At 42.6% G+C, this 18,993-nt stretch overlaps 2 protein-coding genes across 2 annotated transcripts; one reads left to right on the top strand and one right to left on the bottom strand.

The window, feature by feature from the left end:
* Window positions 1-9,446: 9,446 nt before the first annotated feature.
* Window positions 9,447-11,504, bottom strand: LOC125719987 (zona pellucida sperm-binding protein 4-like). Its single transcript, XM_048994916.1, has 7 exons — window positions 11,154-11,504; window positions 10,880-11,067; window positions 10,707-10,804; window positions 10,493-10,638; window positions 10,082-10,274; window positions 9,865-10,012; window positions 9,447-9,791 (listed from the first exon to the last, which is right to left on the bottom strand). Exons 1-7 carry the CDS (start codon window positions 11,377-11,379, stop codon window positions 9,588-9,590), a joined length of 1,203 nt encoding a protein of 400 aa, XP_048850873.1. The 5' UTR covers window positions 11,380-11,504; the 3' UTR covers window positions 9,447-9,587.
* Window positions 11,505-14,567: 3,063 nt separating this feature from the next.
* On the top strand, window positions 14,568-18,425 carry LOC125727882 (Golgi-associated plant pathogenesis-related protein 1-like). Its single transcript, XM_049004875.1, has 6 exons — window positions 14,568-14,666; window positions 15,303-15,329; window positions 15,896-16,105; window positions 17,039-17,116; window positions 17,318-17,467; window positions 17,788-18,425. The coding sequence occupies exons 2-6, from the start codon at window positions 15,323-15,325 to the stop codon at window positions 17,793-17,795; spliced, it is 453 nt and encodes a 150-aa protein (XP_048860832.1). The 5' UTR covers window positions 14,568-14,666; window positions 15,303-15,322; the 3' UTR covers window positions 17,796-18,425.
* Window positions 18,426-18,993: the final 568 nt, after the last annotated feature.

The raw sequence follows: 18,993 nt of genomic DNA, 5'->3' as shown, positions 1-18,993 counted from the left end.
TCTCCGATGTTGACTCCATATATTTATTCCAAGCTAAAGAGGCTTTATAAAATACGGTGCTTTTCATGCAATTTGTTCTTGAACCTGACAGCACCACCGGACCAGTACTCACATGACTTAAGGGCGTGGGCCATTCATGCTGAATACGAAGTTATTTCCTGTTTAAGACTGGAGTTTGAAATCCAGTTTAGGTTACAGAAAATTATGTGGAGCTTCCATAAAAATGTGCTTTACTGAATGAATTTAGGTCTATATCATAAAAACATTAAAGAGCAGTAAAATATTATGGGTATGAAGCATGCAATTTAACGTTAGGCCACTTAAAAAAAAAATTGGTTCTCGTCCCCTCCCGACCCGCCGAAATGCCTCCCACCAGAATTTTTTTTTAATTTTCTATTTCGTTAAAATCGCATGGAAAATGCCCAAGAATGACGAAATTTGAATTTCCCGCGCATTCCACATCGACGATTGATCCACATTGTGTAATCCTAGTCTTGGAATGGTTTCATGAACCTAAATTTGTCTCTACCTGAGATGGGCTGGTGCAAAGATTTAAATCTGGGGAAGTGATGTGGTACATGTTCTTAAGTACTTGTTTGTAGAGTTGCATTTCCTTGTTCAACCATTCAGGTTCCTGTATTTTGTAAATTCCTCGTGTTTTAACATGTTTTAATACACTTTCTTTCTAGATATATATTTTAAAATCTTGGTTGTTCATTTAGAATGGGAATGACAAACAGAATATTGGTTTCAAATAGTATTATTTTTATATTCACGAATGAAACATCAGCATAAAGTATCCAAATCCATAGTTGGGAAGGCATTTATGAGATACACATGGATCAAGGAATTTACATTCTTGTATTTTCTTACATTTAATGTATTTGAAACGCAACAAACTGGAAGAACTGAGGAGGCGTACTAAGTAGGTCTGCTCTCTTCGGTATGTATTTTCAAATATGTATTTTCTTACATATTTGAAAGTCCGAACAGTCAATCAAAATTTGTAAAAAAAAAAATTAAAAATCCCTCCCCCCTACCCACCCCCTCCAAAAAAAAGGGACGAGAAACAATTATTTTTTTTAAGTGGCCTTATTCCTAACAAATGCTTGATATGAACACATCATTACAAGCCAACATCAAATACACCTATATTGTTATCCAAACTTGGCTTTGAAATGTTTCTATGGACACTTTTACGCGAATGGATACGAAGCTGCTCCTTTAATGTAAACGGATCGCACTCAAGCAAGAACGGCACAGCACACGGAGAGGTGACACTGGGGGCGGTAAGGCGACCGCGACACGGGTGATTGCATACACGACAGTCGGGAAGTTTCAAATTTCAAGTTTTATTGTCGTATAAAGATAACAATGTAGCATCATTATCTGTAATGAAATTCTTGGACTCATGTCCCCCCAACTTTACATAAACATATAGAAAAGTATACAGATAAATAAAAAGTATGTATAATAATAAGAAAATAAGATTATTAGAAATTGTTAGTATTTGCAAGTATTAAGAGATAATTTCATATTTACAAGTATTAATAGTGCAAAATAATGCCGTGAGATGTTTAGAATGTGGGGTCTACCTGAAAGACCTCATCACACCCCGCACTGCACCACGATCTCTCCGATCCTCCAGCTCTGCTCGACTGGTCCCTCCACCCCTCAAGGCACAAGGAAGACACACATCTCGGCTCTTCTCTGTCCTGGCACCTAGTTGGTGGAATGAACTCCCCCTTGATGTCCGAACAGCTAAATCCTTGACTGTCTTCAAGCGACAACTGAAAACATTCCTTTTTCAGAAATACCTGAAGTAGTACTTCTGTATTCTTACTCAGCGCTTTTCCTTGTGTGTGTGTGTATAAAAAAGAAAAAAATGTGCACTTTCTCAACAGAGTATTCAGATAGAATACTCAGTTGTCATAGCATTATTGAGCTAGTATCGGAAAAATTCATCGCACAGTCTCAAAGCACTTATGTAAGTCGCCCTGGCTAAGGGCGTCTGCCAAATACTGTAAATGTAAATAGGTGCAAAATTGTGCAATAGTAATCCCAATAACAAATACGTACAAGAGCTATTTACAGCACTACACACTACACGAATCCCACCTGCGCATACATATTATGTGAAACGTTATTTACCGGCCTAATCTAGCACGGCCAGAGGGCCTGCATATATTTAACATGTTTCATACAGTTATCTTTACTGTAGATGCCATCGCAGGTCGTTGTTCTGAGATGGTTTTTACAGATAATAATCATTGTTGTGCCTTACAGAATGATACGCTGCACGCACGCCTTCCCTCAATATGCTGCATGATCACACGCACACAGCGTGAATTACAACTGCTTTCAGTGAAGTGTGTACGTGCGGTGTCAATATAGTTGGATTTAAATGACAGCATTTTAATAATATTATAATACTCATTATTATTATTCAGATATCATTCATATCTGGCTATGGCCCTGATTGGCAGCGCTCCCCAGACGAAAAGGTATCTTCTCAGGACGAACTCACACTGACAAGCAGGCACAGGACAACACATACATCCAGATTGAAAATCTAACCCAAGGTGGTCGAGTGTGAGAGACCCATGAACAAAGAGACTGCCGACTGCAGTCTTTCCAGCGGTCTTTCACGTTCATATTAAAAGGGCCCGCTTGCTTAATATCTCTTCCCAGCAGCCCCTGCGCCCTCCGAAGCTGTCCAATAGCATTATACCGCTGGGGTAGCTGGGACATGTAATATATTTTTAAGTAGCGCCGCTACAAGAGGATAGCGCAGGAGAATTAATTTCAGCTTAGTGAGAGAAAGAAGTATATTTGCATATCGATTCAGATAATATGTTTTGTAATATTTCGAGACATGGCGAAGACCAAGGCAAGGTCAAGACGAAACGGGTTCAAGACCGAGATGAGGCCGAAATCAGGTCCCGCTCTCCAGACCAAGACAGCGTCTCGAGAAATACAATTCTGATATATGCTAACATTTTCAATCCAATTCACAGAATTTGTTAATATATTACAAGGTACACTCAGCCAGTTACCTGTGATGCTACCTTTAAATAAGCTGCTATTATATGGAAAGACTTCTTTTGAAATACCAGCTTTTATATGGTACTTAGTCATCGGGACTCTTGACGGTGATAAACTGATCATCTGACTGTACACGAACTTCAGCGCAGAGACTGGCTGATCCTGTTTTCCCAACGAAAAAGATACGTAATTTAAGTGTGAATGTAAATATCAAACTGCTTCCTTGCCACTCAGGTTCAGGTAAGCAGGTGCACGGTACTGTGGACCGCAGTGTTCAGTCTACCACAGGCTTGAGAGTTTCTCGTGACTGTTGCCAAAATAGACCCTGCATGCCACAGAAAAAGAACGAATAAAATGCCGCATGATATCAATGCTTTTAAACCACATTTTTGACAGCATGGTAGGATTTAAATGACAGCATTTCACTTCTCAGTGCCGAAAATTCACAATGAATAAATAAATAAATACACAATTAGTGCCCAGTGAGGGTGGGGGGCATTTAATTTTTCCCCCGAGGCAGGAATTGAGCTGTAACAGGAGGCAGGAGGACGCCATCACCCCGTGGAAAACCAGCCCTTTCGAATACACTTATCTCTGTACTTCAACTGTGTTCCACGCTATCCTGTGCAAAAGTGCTGTTCGTGATCATTTCCTGCACTCTCAACTGAGGCTTTTCTAAAGTGCAGTATTTCTCAAGTGCAGTATATTTATCTTATATGCAATAATTCAAGTACAGTATTTCTCCTATACTTTTACGCTGTGTACTGTTATCACTATATGTTACTTTTATTTCATCTTTTTTTCTAAGTTAAATTTTCTTGTATGCTGCTTACTGCCAAAGCTTCTTTCGAAAGAGCCACACATCATCTCATTGTACTCATACATGTCATGCCTGGCTCGTCCGTTCCTCGTGTGTGCCACAACCCCTGATTATGTGTGTCACGCCCCCTGATTATCCTCGTGTGTGCCACGCCCCCTGATTATCCACGTGTGCTTCCCTGATCTTGCCCAGCTGTGTCCTATTATCTTCGCCCAGTCTCGTCTATTTGAGTCCACGTCTTGCCCTGGTTTTGGTCCGTCGTTGACGTCGTGTAACTTTATGCTATGTTTCCTTGTCGCTGTTTCCCAGGTCTCCCCAATAAATCCCCAGTTTTCCCCGTCTTTTGCCTGCCTGCTTCCCCCTTCCCTACCTCCTGCCTGCCAACCTGCCCGTCTTCACCCGTGGTTCATAACAGTACAGTGACAATAAAGATACCGTATGTTAGGTAAGAGCAAGTGTGGCAGCATGGAGAATGGGGTTAGGGGCTTTGCTCAAGGGCCTGCAGACATGACTGCCTTACTGAGGCTGGACTTGATCACAGATACAGAGTGTTAGTGTGCTGGGCCATACGTTGCCCCCTCCCCCGTCTCCATACTACAAAACTTATTTACTCACTACTTATTTATTATCATGTCATTTTAGTCTAATATTGTTACCCTGCATTACTCCCCCCCCCCCCATCATACAGGTATTCACCAAAAAGTCATGCACAAAAAAAAACACATGAAAATGGCCAGACCTGAAATCCTAACCTCAGTCGCGTCTCTCTTCAAACAGTGTACCCCTGTCGCAATCTATTGCCCCCCAGAAGTGGTGAAAATAGTAGCAGTTCGCTTTTTAAATTGTGAAGTGGGATGTTTCAGATCGATGTATTCTAAAATGATCGTGTGGATCAGATTAAGTCCTTTAGCGATATTATTTTTCATAAATGCGCATGCAGCCCATGAAATGGGTCATCATCCGTATCCAGCTCGCAGGCCTTGAGTTTGACACCAGTGGTTCAGATGATCATGTTGCTAAGTCTGTGTTTTCTTCTCCATCTTCGTAACCAAACCAAGGAATGAGCTAAGTTTGCATTCTATAAAAACAGTAGTATGTTATGGGATATTTCACTGTTACACACCCAGATTGGTGATCTAATTGGGGCTGTGTATATTTGTTAAGAGAAAGTTTGTTCCATAATAAAAACCACCAGGAACCGACTACAGCTGGAATCCAAATTACATGTTTTATTGCTGTTCGCAACATATAAATATCAAATGAAATACTTTTATATTTTGGATAAAATATCCTATATAATATACAAGGTCAAATGATGTATTTTATTGACTTTTTTCATGAAGCATTTGTAATATTGGTGAGTTTTACTGCTTGTTTAGTTCTTAGGTGCCTGTAACCCTCTACACACACTGGATGGCTGCCTGTCTGTCTTCGCCATGTCACTGTCTTTGCCATGTCACTGTCACTGTCTTTGCCTTGTCACTGTCTTTGCCATGTCACTGTCACTGTCTTTGCCGTGTCACTGTCTTTGCCTTGTGACTGTCTTTGCCGTGCTCGTACGTCTGTCCACCCATCTTCCCCCAGAGCTTCTAACTGAGGCCTACAGTCTTTAGTGCCTTCAGGTGACTCTTTTAGTTTTGAATCCCTTTGTAAAGGGTTTGTAAAACCCCAGAAGTAACCGGTTCAGTAACTTCCAAGGTAAAAGGTGATCTTTACTGATAACTCAGTACATCTGAATTGTTGTTCTGCCTGACTGCGGCTTCCATGCATGAAATCCTTCCATCCCGGATGCCAAACCATCCCAAACACTCACATGACTCTTCCATCTTCCAGTCTCATCTCCCTACATTTCCTACCCATTGGAACTTGTGTGAATTTCACAATCCCAGTATTGACATGCAAAGTTTACAAAAAAAAAAGCACCAAATCTCATCAAATGGTACAATCCGAAGGGGTCTCAGTCTTAAGTTCCCCATGGTTTACTCCGACATCGGCGTGTGAAAGGCGGTGATATGTGTCTCTGCCATACTTGTGGTCACACAAGACACGTAGAATTGATATTAACACAGTAAGGTCAAAACAAGATCTGTTGCTATTATAAACCTTGTCAATTTTATCATCTGTTTGGTCGTTAAACATGAATGAGAAATAAACATTCAGCTGATCTGGTGACATTAACACCGTCAGAGGAGGAGAGTAACCTATGCGATCATAACATTGACAGGCCATCTGTCATGCTCACTGACAGCATCAGTTTACAATTTACACAAGACCGTGTTTGTAAGTGGTTCACTCCACAACAGCCCTTTACTTTATCTTTCCATGTGATAGGTATGTTCCTGTGCTTATTTGAATAGCCAGTGAACCACGCAGGGACAAGGCGGAGCAGAACTAAGGATGCTGTATGACCGATCGATGCACTTTGCTGTTTGTGTTCTGTAGCAAAAATTTGCCATGCAAACTGGTAAGATGGTGCTTGGTCTGCCCTGAAGTCTCCATGCCTGGGGGGGGTCTCTACAAACAGTCTGGATTTGGAAAGAGGGGAGTGTGAGCCGTCTTGAGAAATAGCTCCGGTCAAGAATCCTGATTTGAAGTCTTGGTGGCACCTGAGCTGTGGTGTGATTGCAACTGAATGGGTCCAACAATGCAAGTTGCTAAGGGGAGGTTTTGGGAAACAGCCCCCTGAATGACACCACAATGTGCAAATGATGTGTAACTGGTTCTCCGTTCCTTTACTGCACTGCATACCTTGCCTAACTACATTTTCTCATACTCACACATGTAATAGTAAAGAATAATGATTCATTTATATACCCATTGCAGCATTATAGCATTTCTCAAGATGCATGTGCATGTCACCCTGGTAGAGGTGCACCCAACACTACAAAGACCTCACAAGGAACAGAAGCCTTCAAAACAGGTTGAATCCTCCTTGGAGCGCAGCTGGAAATCAAAAATCTACTGACGCACATGTTGGCAGATATGACCAAGACTTGCTTAGATACTAAATTGCCGTGGGCAGAATCCCCACTGCTGTTAAAATAGCACACCATAGTACATCCTTTGAAGGAAACTGACCATCATTGATTGATGGTACTTTGAAGGGAATTTAAATCGGGTGAAGATGTTATTTTTGAAACCCACTTACAACAAGAAATCTTAACTACAGAGACTTTTACACCAGGCTACAAAGTTGTTTTTTAGGAATTTAATACAAACATCTGCAATCAACTTAATATCTTCAGGAACTCACTAAACCATCACCCACGATCTCACCACCAATTATTCCAGCCCGTAACACACTCTGCCTCCGTCTTCTGGCTGCTGTCCTAGTCCGAGAAAATGAGGTGTGTCATTTCTGACCCAAGCCTTGCTCCATCCATCTGTTGTATCAAGAGATGGTCAAAATTATTTAGAAGCATTTCTGGGACCATTCAGAAGCTCCACTCCATGGAAGCCCTTTCACAGAGGTTGAATATCTGTCTTTATACATTTTCCATGGTAGTGGAACATCCTGCTCCTTGTTGATCTTCTGATATCATTCATCAGATTTCTTTGATGTTGCTTAAAGGATTTTTCCCTTGGCAACTGTCTTAATGAAGGAGAGTTTGCTTTGTGAAACTACTCTTTTCTTTTATCTGAAATGCATTTCATTCTGCCATATACTTCATGGTATGATGGTCAATCATCTTAGCAATTTCAAGTGTAGCGTTGTCAGTCACCCAAATTCTTAATGATTACGCACTTTCACAGTTAAGTCCTGCATCCCGTAATGAGATTTAAGAACTTCATGCAAATTGCTTAATACAACAACACAATATAATCATAAGGGGCAGCGCCTTCGATACTCAGGTGCAGTAATCAATGAAATTCACTGAAGCTGCATATTACTATCATGGAAAGTAAGACTCCCTGAAAGTGAACATTAGAACATAAGAAATTTAAGACGAGGCCATTCAGCCCATCAAGCTCGTTTGGGGAGAACTTACCTAATAGCTCACAGTTGTTAAAATCTTGTCTAGTTCTGATTTAAAGGAACCCAGGGTTTTAGCTTGTGCTACACTAACTATTCCAACATGCTGCGTAAAGAAGTGCTTCCTCAAATTCGTTTTAAAATGTTCTCCCGCTAATTTCCACTTATGGTCACCAGTTCTAGTATTTAAACTAATATTGAAGCAGCCATTTGGTTAAACAGCATCCTGACCTGTTAGAATCTTATTGAAAACATGAGACCGCGTCAACAAACCTTTTAAGAGCATGACGCCCAGTGCAGCTTTAGTTGCCCATTTTTAGACACTGATATAAAAAATGTATATGCAACAGGATCACAGTAATATGAATAAAATGTTTTGACTGTTTAACAGGTCAGTGACCCAACCCTGCATCTGCTTAAATTTTAAATTAGAGAGAACTTGCGGCTACTGCAGCAATAGTAACAGGCAACACGATCCAGGAGCCAGTCATTTATGGGCTAGTTAATTAGAGGCACATGCTGTTGAAGAGCAGTGTTGCGCTTTTATGTGACTCATTAAAAGGTCCTGATCGAGCAGCGGTATGAGTGGCTGCAGACAGGGCTAAAGCAAACGGCCTGAGGACCCATCACCGACCCGCATTTACAAGAAGCAATGGGAGTTCGAGTGTCAGAACGGTGCACCGGCAAACTGCCAATTAGATCCTGACACCTTTGGTAACTTAAATGCTAACTGGATGGCTGACAATCAGCCATCACTGGGTTTAATAAGACAAGGGGTATCATTGACACCTTTCACTCCACGTTTAAGTTTCACACACTCTGGTTACAAACGGCTGGCTTGAGTAGTCTCCTGATGTCCAGATTCCCCCATTTAAAAATTCTGCCAAACCCAAACGATGACAGCAGTTGAGTAAAGCTTGTCTTTTTCCTATGGGCTAACCCACAGACACCAACAGGAAGTATGACATGTGTGGAGCTTCTACAAACACGCCAGGGTCAGCCAATCTAGGCTGCAGTCTGCCTGAAACCCATTAGTGTTTTAATGAGGCCGATTTATCAGGCAGGACAGCTATAAACCAAACACCAAACCCTTCAAAACAATCATGCTACTCCTGTTGTGACTGAGGACACTGTTTACTGGTACAAGGACAGAAAGTCCAGCAGTGGAGATACCTCTACAGCAGAACCATTAGCCAAGTAGTAGTTTCGTAACATGATGATGTACTGTGCCACAGACCAAGTAAATTCCTTCTACAACATTCATGCATTTATTTGTTGGGTTTTCCCCCTTGGGGGAGTTGGTGCCTTTCGCACTTGTCCACCTCACATGGTAGGAGCACAAGCCTTTCATGTGTAGGTAGCAGCGATTGCCTTCTATCAGACTAGGAGCCCATCATGGACGAGACCTAACCTGCTAAACGCCCATTTCCTCTAAGGATATTTAGTAAAATTGTAGGGACTCGTGCATAAATTTGGACTTGTATCAAGACCTGAGATTAAAAGGTGAGTGAAGTCCATCTATGATACCATGTACCAAGCCATTCAGAAGAGGCATCACATGTAGAGTCAAGAGGCACTTGGGGGGGAAAAAATGGCAGGAGGAAGCAGTCAAGGTTGGACTCCTTTATTGATGGGCCAATCACAAATCACCAGGTAAGCCACAGATAAGCAAGGCTCTGCTCAGCTGCCCTTAACCTCCAAGACAGTCTCTACCACTTGTTTGGGGCCCTCTGGTCCCCACAGTCTCCCTCACCATCCAAACCCAATGGTCTGCAGCCTTTGGCCAGGAGCATCTTGGGTTGTTAGAACCAATTCCTGACTGGAGACTGTGGCCTTCTCACGGTGCCGGTCCTTCCAATCAGCAGCAATAGCTCTACCTTTCCGGAAGCATCTCTGCTCACAGTTATCAGCAGCAGAGAGGTGACACACCGCTACGCTACAGTGGAAGAAGACCTGCAAAAAGCATATCATACATCTTAACGTTAATCCATTGTAATCAGATAGCAGCATTTATGGGTCCCAGTACCTTCTGCATTTGACGATGGTGAAAGTTCTGGTCAACAAAAGCAAACATCTTTACAGCAAATCTTTTGTAGTGAGATGGGAATGGAAGCCCAGAGGAGCCATCCACCGGGACCAGTGTGGTCTGGTACTTGTCAGCCTGGTCAGGACACCTGTAGAGACTCACAGTGAGGCAGGAGGCAGGCTTGTCAGGTCCAGAACCAGTTTGGCTTCCTAATTACCCATCAACCAGGAGGCGCCACTGGGGTAGGCTCAGAGGATCGGGGGCTAAGGTTGCCCAGCAACGCTCCAGAAGCAAGACAAGGTTGGGGTCCGTCCTCTCAACGATGCGAACCTCAACATACACAGGATCTCTTAACATCTTGGTAATAGGGCCATCGCTTTGGCCATAGTATGATGAATAGAGATGAACATCTGCAAAAAAAAAAATTAAAAATTCCATCAAGGGTCTGCCAATTGTACCATAGCTGTAGGTAGATATTCAGAGGAACATTTCTGTACCACTGGAGGTACATTAATGCTGTTGGTACCCTGGGGTACCAAAGCGGCAGTGCTGTACCATTTTCCTGAGCAACAACCAGCTCACCACTAATTATTCCAAGTCAAAACATCAACACCACCACTTGCTGTACCTTCATCACATCCAGATGTGTCGCGTTGCCCTTTCGCCAGCCTGAGCTCGATCCTGAGTGGTCCCGTAGCTGAGATTGTGATGGGCTGCAGCATCATAGGGTCTTCAGCAGTGGACAACATGAGGTACTTGCACTGCAGGACCACCCTGAAATTGCAGTCAGTCAAGTCCAGGTGAGGGTCAACAGCCAGAGAAATCCCCCCTAGCCCACTTACTCTTGGGAAAGAGCATTTCTAGCCAAATTCGGCAATCCCATCCCAGCACTGGAGAAGAGGTACAGCCTGCTTTCGAACACCGCGTAGTTCCCTTCCACCTGGGAGAGAAGACAGTGGCTATAAGCATTGTCTCAAGACACAAAGCTTTATTAGAAACCAGAAGAGCAACACACTTTCTGTGTGGTCCCACATGCAGAGACCGGGAAGTTGTACACATCAAAAGAATCAGTGACGGCAACAGGACCGCAAGATGGGGCTCCGTCCCCCAGCTGGGAAACAGCAGGCAGGGTAAGGGGTAGCGCTGCAGGAGACTTAGCCACTACAACCTTAAAGTGGCCATCCTCAGTACACTGCAGAGTCACTGAGGGAGAAAGACGAGGTCAAGTTTCATCGCCTAGGGCCCCCTTAAGATACAAAGACGACCAGAAAAACAAAAGTCAAGCACACCTGCATTTCCATAATAACACTGCTGACCATCAAAACAACAGTGTACGGCTTCGCAGGCAGTGCGGCCTATACCGGGGTAACCACACGCCAGCCTTTCGCTCACTCGACAGGGTCCATCAGCCCACACGTTACCACTAGACCCCGTCTGCTGCGCTGAAGCAGCAGCTAAGACGAGAAAAACGACGAAGCTATGAAAACAGCGCAGGCAGCACCGCGATCGCGCCATAATAAAAAAGCAGGCGATATTACAGCGCCCTACCACCTCCAATCTTTAAGTAGCACTGCTTTCGCAAGCGCCTTTTGGAGTCTCATTTAGGTTCTAGCGCATTAACCTAATTAGCCAGGTTAATTAGAGTAAATTTGCAGCAGCTTATGAACTTCGGAATCGTTTCTTCTGGTTTTATAATAAAGGCATTTTAAAAATAAAAACGGGAGGTTCCTAAGAAAATAAAATTTCTCTCAAACGAATGTATCTTAAATTTATTTGAAATGTAAAAAAACAACCTAACGTGAAATCCTAATTTCTAATATTTGTCGTTGATTGTATTATATTGGCGTTTCTATGTACGCAAAAAATGGCGAGGACATTCAGTTTTTTTGTGAATTGTTATGCAAGTGGTTTGCATGGTGTTCATACTCATTTCCGCGTTTTATAACTTAATCTTTGGATTATAGTGGCATTTATTTGTTAATAGACAATGTTTATGACCGCTAAAAACAAATTGTGTATAGTATAAAATATTACACAATACGGCAGACTTAATTATTTACCCTTAAAGCGCAGCTTTTAAATATGAAGCAATATTATTTAGTTGCGAAACATCTGCTTAATCACAGTTTATATCTCCCGAAGCGGAATACGTCTCGGAGTCTGATTAAAAACGTTGCCGGCGGAACATAATACAATGATAGGAATTACGAGCAGTGTAAAAATTAGCCAATGAACGTTAATATTCTTTTATATTTTATACAGCGGACAAAAAAAATAAACGAGTTAAGCGAATTATACTTTTTTTGCCACAACACTTTATTAAAGATTTGGCCATGTCAATACAGCAGTCACAACAATGGCGATTCAACTTCGCTTACAAAGTCAGTCTGTACCACATAGCATTTTGTACAAGACATACAAAAGACAATAACAAAAAAAGAGAACAAGGAACACAGCTTCTCTCATCAAAAAACAATTCTGTATTACAGCATTCCTTAAATTATATATGGATGTAGGTTGAGTGAATGGAACTGCCAAGTACTACTGAAAGTACTCGAAATCAGAAATCTGTCGAGTCATCTGTTAGGTGTCAGTCCTTAATAAAGTCGATAAAAGGTCCCCAAATTTTTTCATATAAATGTTGTTTTGCTTTGTGTATATATGTTATTCTTTCCAAAGAAGGCAAGACGACATTTGCTTCAACCACTGGGTAGTGCTAGGCCTGCTAATGTTTTTCCAAGCCAGTGCAATACATCTTTTGGCTAACAGTAAAGTGAGATCAATAAATGTACATTCAGTTATACTAAAATCATGCTTCTATAGATACAATGCCATTAAATACAATCTAGGATTCAGCGTTATCCCTTTTCTATCACGTTTTTTACTTCTTCCAAAAAAGTTCTTATTTTGTGACACATACAGTGTATTAATATACCTCTAGATCCACATTCATATCAACAGCTTATAAAAATCTGCAATGATGCCTTTTCTCAAATTATTTTTGATCATCAATTTTTTCCAACTGAACGGGGAGTTTTATTGAGACTTTTTTGGTTTGCATTCACAAAACTTCTTAATTGAAGATATTTAAAATAATGTTTTTTTTATCTAGACTAAATACAGATTTTAATTCCCCAAAGGACATGAAGATATCTGATCCTGATAGGTAAAGACTGTTAATTGCTTTAAGTACCATGTTTTAAACGCTGCATCTGCTCTTCCTGGTACAAAGAGCTGATTCCCCCAAATTGGACTAAATTGTGACAGAGAATTTGATTCTTTTACATACTTTCTAACCTCATGCCAGACCTCTAGCAATAGAGCCATAGATCTACAAACTACAACACTGATAAAAATGGCCTGCGAGACGGTTTACAGCACCGCAGTTGCACATTTATAAAAGCATTAATTAGACAGCGATATTTATACAGCATAAAAAAATCAGCTTTTCCTGACAAACAAGAGCTTAAGTTATTTGATTCCAAAAAGTTACTAGCCTCATTCATTTTACACAATATTACTTTGTCTCAAAGCGCTTTACATTATCCCTGCCCAAATCACCCAGTGAGCAAGTCAGAGGTGACACAGGCAAGGAAAAACTCCCTAGAAGGAAGGCAGGAAAGACATCACAGACAGGAAAGACGTCACAGACAGGACGGCGAGCTGGCTGGAATGATGTCACAGGCAGGAGAACGAGCTGGCTGGAATGATGTCACAGGCAGAAAGGTGAGCAGGCTGGAATGATGTCACAGGCAGAAAGGTGAGCAGGCTGGAATGATGTCACAGGCAGAAAGGTGAGCTGGCCGGAATGATGTCACAGGCAGAAAGGTGAGCAGGCTGGAATGATGTCACAGGCAGAAAGGCGAGCTGGCTGGAATGATGTCACAGGCAGGAGGACGAGCTGGCCGGAATGATGTCACAGGCAGAAAGGTGAGCAGGCTGGAATGATGTCACAGGCAGAAATTCTCTGATTAAGTTTCATAATTGAAGGTTGAAGCAACATCCTTCTCAACAGTCAGCACAGCAGGTCCACATAATCTCTCCTGAGACATGAATGTTCTCAGGTTATGAACAAGTTAGCTACTTAGCCAGTGCCAAACAGTAGTGTGGCCACACAGGTCACGTTAGCCTAGGCCATGATTATGTCCAGGATAGGATTTAGACAGGATTTCGATTAAGTGTATTTCCAGGGTACATTTTGCCAGAATGACGCATTCAGATGAAATGTGGATGCGTACAATCAATGAAAAAAAACTGATTATTATTTATCCTATCATTATCCAGGCAAGTTTCTCATTTGAGCGGGGCTCCCTAGAGGGTGGGGTCCCCTAGAGGGTGGGGTCCCCTAGAGGGTGGGACCCAATGCAGCCTAACCAGTTACACCACCCCAACGATGGCTCTATCTGTAGTATGTGTATATATGCAGAAATAGGTACATTTGCATGCATAGATAAATAAATGCGCCGTCCACAAATCAGACAGATGATTTATTTTGCATGCAAGTTCTTTCCAAGCAGTATAGCAAACTGTAAAAGTATAAAAATGCATATAGTATTTAATATACGTTATACTTTATATACATGCTCTTTAGCATTTGAAGTCACTGCATCATGGGTGGCAGTACTGTTTTCTTTAATCACCATTCCTTGCAAATTAGCATGTTAGTCTCCTCCTCTGCGTGGGAGGCACAGAACAAGGCCTCTCTTAAGAGGATCCCGCATCAGCATGTGAGGCACATCTGCAGAGAGGCCAGCACTGCAGCAAACAGACACCGCAGCAGCAGGACGTGTGTGTGCACCCAGGTGAGAGAAGGAGAGACAGGGAGCTCAGTTAACCATTCCAGTTAGCCATTAAACGGCATCAAGGGACTATTGTTACTGTTTACATTTTGCATTTACATTTATTTATGCTAAATATTTATTCCTAAGAGAGAGGAAATGTCATAATGTTACACGATAATATCCTGCAAGCTTAACGTGGAAACCATGGAAACAGGAGTGATGTTGCACAGTGTTAGACTGTTTTAGAAGGAATTGCTTGTGCTATGATTAACATTTACATTTGGTTGTCAGAGAGCATCAGAGGATTACAGAGAGTATCGGAGCATGTTAGACAAGTCAAGCAGTAACAGGCATGTGGGTGTGTGGTGTAGCGAGGAGGGTGGGGCCACTTCTGAGAGCCCAGGTGGGAGTCGCTGCTCTACTCCTACTGCCATTCATGGCTGTTAGACCTTAACTCAGGATGTGTCATAGGATGCAGCTCACCGTCTTCTCACTAACAGCTATTTTGCCCATAGTTGCTTTTTCTGCAGTCGACCTCCCTCGGCAGGAACTTTAGTAGCAGAGGGGTTGAACTGAAATGTGTTCCAGCTTGTTTTTGGTGCCCCGTGCCACACATGATATGAGATAAGGTGATAAACCATCTTTGTGTTCTCGCAGGTTGAAGAACATCAAAGATCATGGCAGGTTGGTTCGTCTTCTCCATTCAGCCGTTGATCTTTCACAGCCGTGCAATCGGGGGCCGGTTTGTTCTTTCTGATACCTCACTCTGACAGTCGTTGCTAGTTAGTTGGTTAGGAGAACATCGCCTAAATAAGGAACAAGAATATTTCATATTTATGGGAGCTGGGAACAGCATGTGGCTCTGTGGGCTAAGCCTGTGTGCCTGTAATCAGAAGGTCGCAGGTTCAAACCCCGCCTCAGACTGTGGGTCCTTGAGCAAGGCCCTTAACCCCCAGCTCCCTGGGCGCCGCTACAGGTGGCAGCCCTTCGCAGACAACTTCCTCTATGAAAAAAAAGAGCAAGTTGTGGGAGGCGTAAAGACAATTTCCCTACGGGGACAATAAAGTATCGATTATTATTATTATCACTCCATCAAATATTTTATCAGAAAGTCCCCTGGGGGGCCGCAGGCAAATGTGTACCGGCAGCGTATTCCGTACTGAAGCACTTGTTCAATCAATCTCTCACAATATGACGGAACAGGCTTGTTCTCCATACACGTTCCGTCTTCCTTGTCTGTGCCACCCCAGATGCCACCTTCAAACAGGAGTTTCTGGATGCCCACAACACGTACCGTAGGAAACATGGAGCCCCAGACCTGACCACGAGTGCCAAGCTGTGCTCCTCTGCCCAGAAGTGGGCTGACCACCTGCTCACCACCAAGAACCTTGAGCACAGTGACACCAACTATGGCGAGAACCTGTACTACTCCTGGTCCTCTGCACAAAAGAAGCTGGCCGGTGAGGTGTCACATGGGCCCAAGCCACAGTTCTTTTTTTTTTTTTTGTATTTATATTCATTCTTATTAATATTCTTTCAGGATATTCTGTTTGTCTGCTGAGAACTTTTGAATTTGTTGAACTTGTTGAATTAGCTCTTTGGTTTTTATGTTTTACTGTATATTTCTTTTTTAAAAAAAGATAGAAAAAAATAAAAAGGAACAAAAAAGAAAGAAAAAAAGAAAGAAAGAAAAAGAAAGGAAAAAAAATATATGTATCCAAAGGCCAGCTGTTGTATCTGTAGTAGAGGATACCATCGCGCTAACTGCTGCATCTGAAAAACAAAACCTAGACAAACACAGAAACACAAACCAGTGGCAACAAAAGGTCTGTTTAATGTCCTGAATAGTGTGTGTGTGAGGGTGTGTGTGTGTGAGGGTGTGTGTGTGTGTGTGTGTGTGTGTGTGTGTGTGTGGATGTTCTCATGAGTGGTGGTTTGGTTGCTGTTCCTTTGGGCCCCACAACCTGAATTCTGCAAGGAAAATATCAACCTATATGTTGCCTACAGGTGTCCTGCTTGTTAAGGAAGCCTGGCGTAGATATCATTGGGTGTGTTCTTAGGGTACACTTAAAATTAAGTGATTTTTGGGAATGAAATGGGAATGCTTTAGTTTTCACATATGCCATCATGCTCTTCTTTGGGACATACAAATATGCTGACGAGAGCAAAGCCTGGGGTCTGGGGGCAGGGTGAGGCCATTTGTCTGGTGCCCCCATCACATTTGTGGGGTAAAAGGCCTTGCTCAACGATCAATCCTGCAGTGCCACACAGCGCCCTTAAAATAAACTCTGCTGAGAGTCAGGAATGAACCAGGCGCCCTCAGTCTCGGTTTAAGCCCATTCATGTGTCTGTTTGCTTTCCTAACTGTTAATTGCCTCACTCTGTCCCCACAGGGAACGAGGCAGTGGACAGCTGGTACAATGAGATTAAGGACTACAATTTCAGCAACCCTGGATTCAGCTCTGAAGCAGGTAAGCACTGTCTGTGACCTCAGTATCAGCTGCACCATAGGTTAAACCACACCCACCGCTACGTCTCTTACTCACAAATAAATGCTACGCTCATTTGACTGTATAGGCACTATCCTTTACAGTGAACCAAATTCATTTTTAGAGGAATTGAAGGTGTTTGGGAAAACCTGGTAAACGTCCGCCCCCTGGTGGTCCACTTAGGGCACTTCACCCAAGTTGTGTGGAAGGGGTCTAAAGAGGTGGGCGTGGGCCTTGCCACTGACGGGAACTACTTTTTCGTGGTGGGCCAGTACAACCCTGCGGGGAACATGACCAGCGACGGCTGCTTTGAGGAAAACGTCCATCCTCCAGGTAACCCGTGAAAATCGAGGTAATGGATTTGCACGAGGAAGGCGCCCGCAAAAATGCCTGCAGAGCTTTGCACTTAACTTTTTAATTAGAGTCACATTTAAATAATCCTAATGTGGGATCTATTTTGCTGTGGTTTTAAAGTTGTGGACGTTCGTTTGTGAGCACGTGTACAAATTCCCAGCAGTATGATGCGCGTCCTGAAGGTGGCGCATCTCCGGCACGTCAAGTCCACCACTACCCCCCCCCCCCCCCCTTCTCTGTTTACCAGCCTGTCCCTCCTCCCACTCATGGTCCACTGCCGCGTCTCTTTCTCTTTTCAGTGAAATAAACGGCCGTGCCTTTTACTCCGGGAGCGCAGAGTGGCGACGTCCTGCAGTCTCCAGGGATTCCAGTTATCTAGTCTGGGAACGCAGAGGCAGGACACATGACCCAGCACATTCGCTGAATTTATATACATATATATATTTTATATATATATACACATACACATTTATATACATATATATTTTAGTGGCATCAATCAATTTAAAAACTGATCCAATCAAACACAATAATAGGCTGTGATTGATCATGATTAATCATAAATTTGAAATGACAGTGGGCTGTTTGTTTGTATTTTTTCGAAGATTAAGCAAATGCATATGTGGTCTTGGAACAAAGAAATGAATGACAAACTGGTCTGAGGAATCACGTATTTTAAATATAACATCTTGGTCTTGATAGTTAAAACCATTTAGTTGCATGGTTCCGAATGTGTAAGTAGCTCATGTAATTATTGACTATGCTTTTGGGAAACGTAGCCCCACTCTGCTTTTACTTTTTAATTTTTGTCAGAACTTAGTTCCTTCCATTTTGGAACGAACAGAGAGCACGTAAGTTGGATCATTCCTGTGAATTTTACAAGTGAAAAAGTTAATCTTTTTATGTACAATATGTAATAAATAATAATGAAACCTAATGTCATCTTTCCTTGGAATAACTGTCAGCAGTATATATATGGAAATGAGAGAAAGAAAAGCAGATGTCCCTCAAAACCAGTCTATCTTCGCCTGGCTTTTATTTTGAAGCATGCTAAAGCGGCTGTGATATACAAAGGGCTCATTGGTGGAAGCGATGTGGATGGGCTCAGCGCGCCTGGCCGAACGAGAGGGAGGGAAGGAGGGGGGAATGTGTCTGGGGGAGTAACAGATCGAGGAATCGTGTGGTTCTTTTACTGCCGCTCTGCACTCTCCACCGCAGCTTCCGAGAAAGTACCGAAAGTAAGGTACTTAAAGGTGCTGGTTTTCCACACTGGCGTGAAAACTGATTCCGGGGCCAAATGACTTCACGGCGCGAGGCGGGGCTGTTTTGTACTGAATTCGAAAAATCGCTGTAGTATATTATAGGGCTGGATGATGTGCAATATTAATTAATTTAATATTAGTCAATATTAAAAAGGGGACAGATGCATGAAGGGACATGAGGACAAACAGTCGTGTGATACCGGACAGACGGCAGTGTGATACAGGACAAAACATGTGGAAATT

This window comes from Brienomyrus brachyistius, chromosome 2 (assembly GCF_023856365.1).
Source record: "Brienomyrus brachyistius isolate T26 chromosome 2, BBRACH_0.4, whole genome shotgun sequence".
Classification (NCBI taxonomy): Eukaryota; Metazoa; Chordata; class Actinopteri; order Osteoglossiformes; family Mormyridae; genus Brienomyrus; species Brienomyrus brachyistius.
This window is presented reverse-complemented; position numbering and strand designations above follow the sequence as displayed.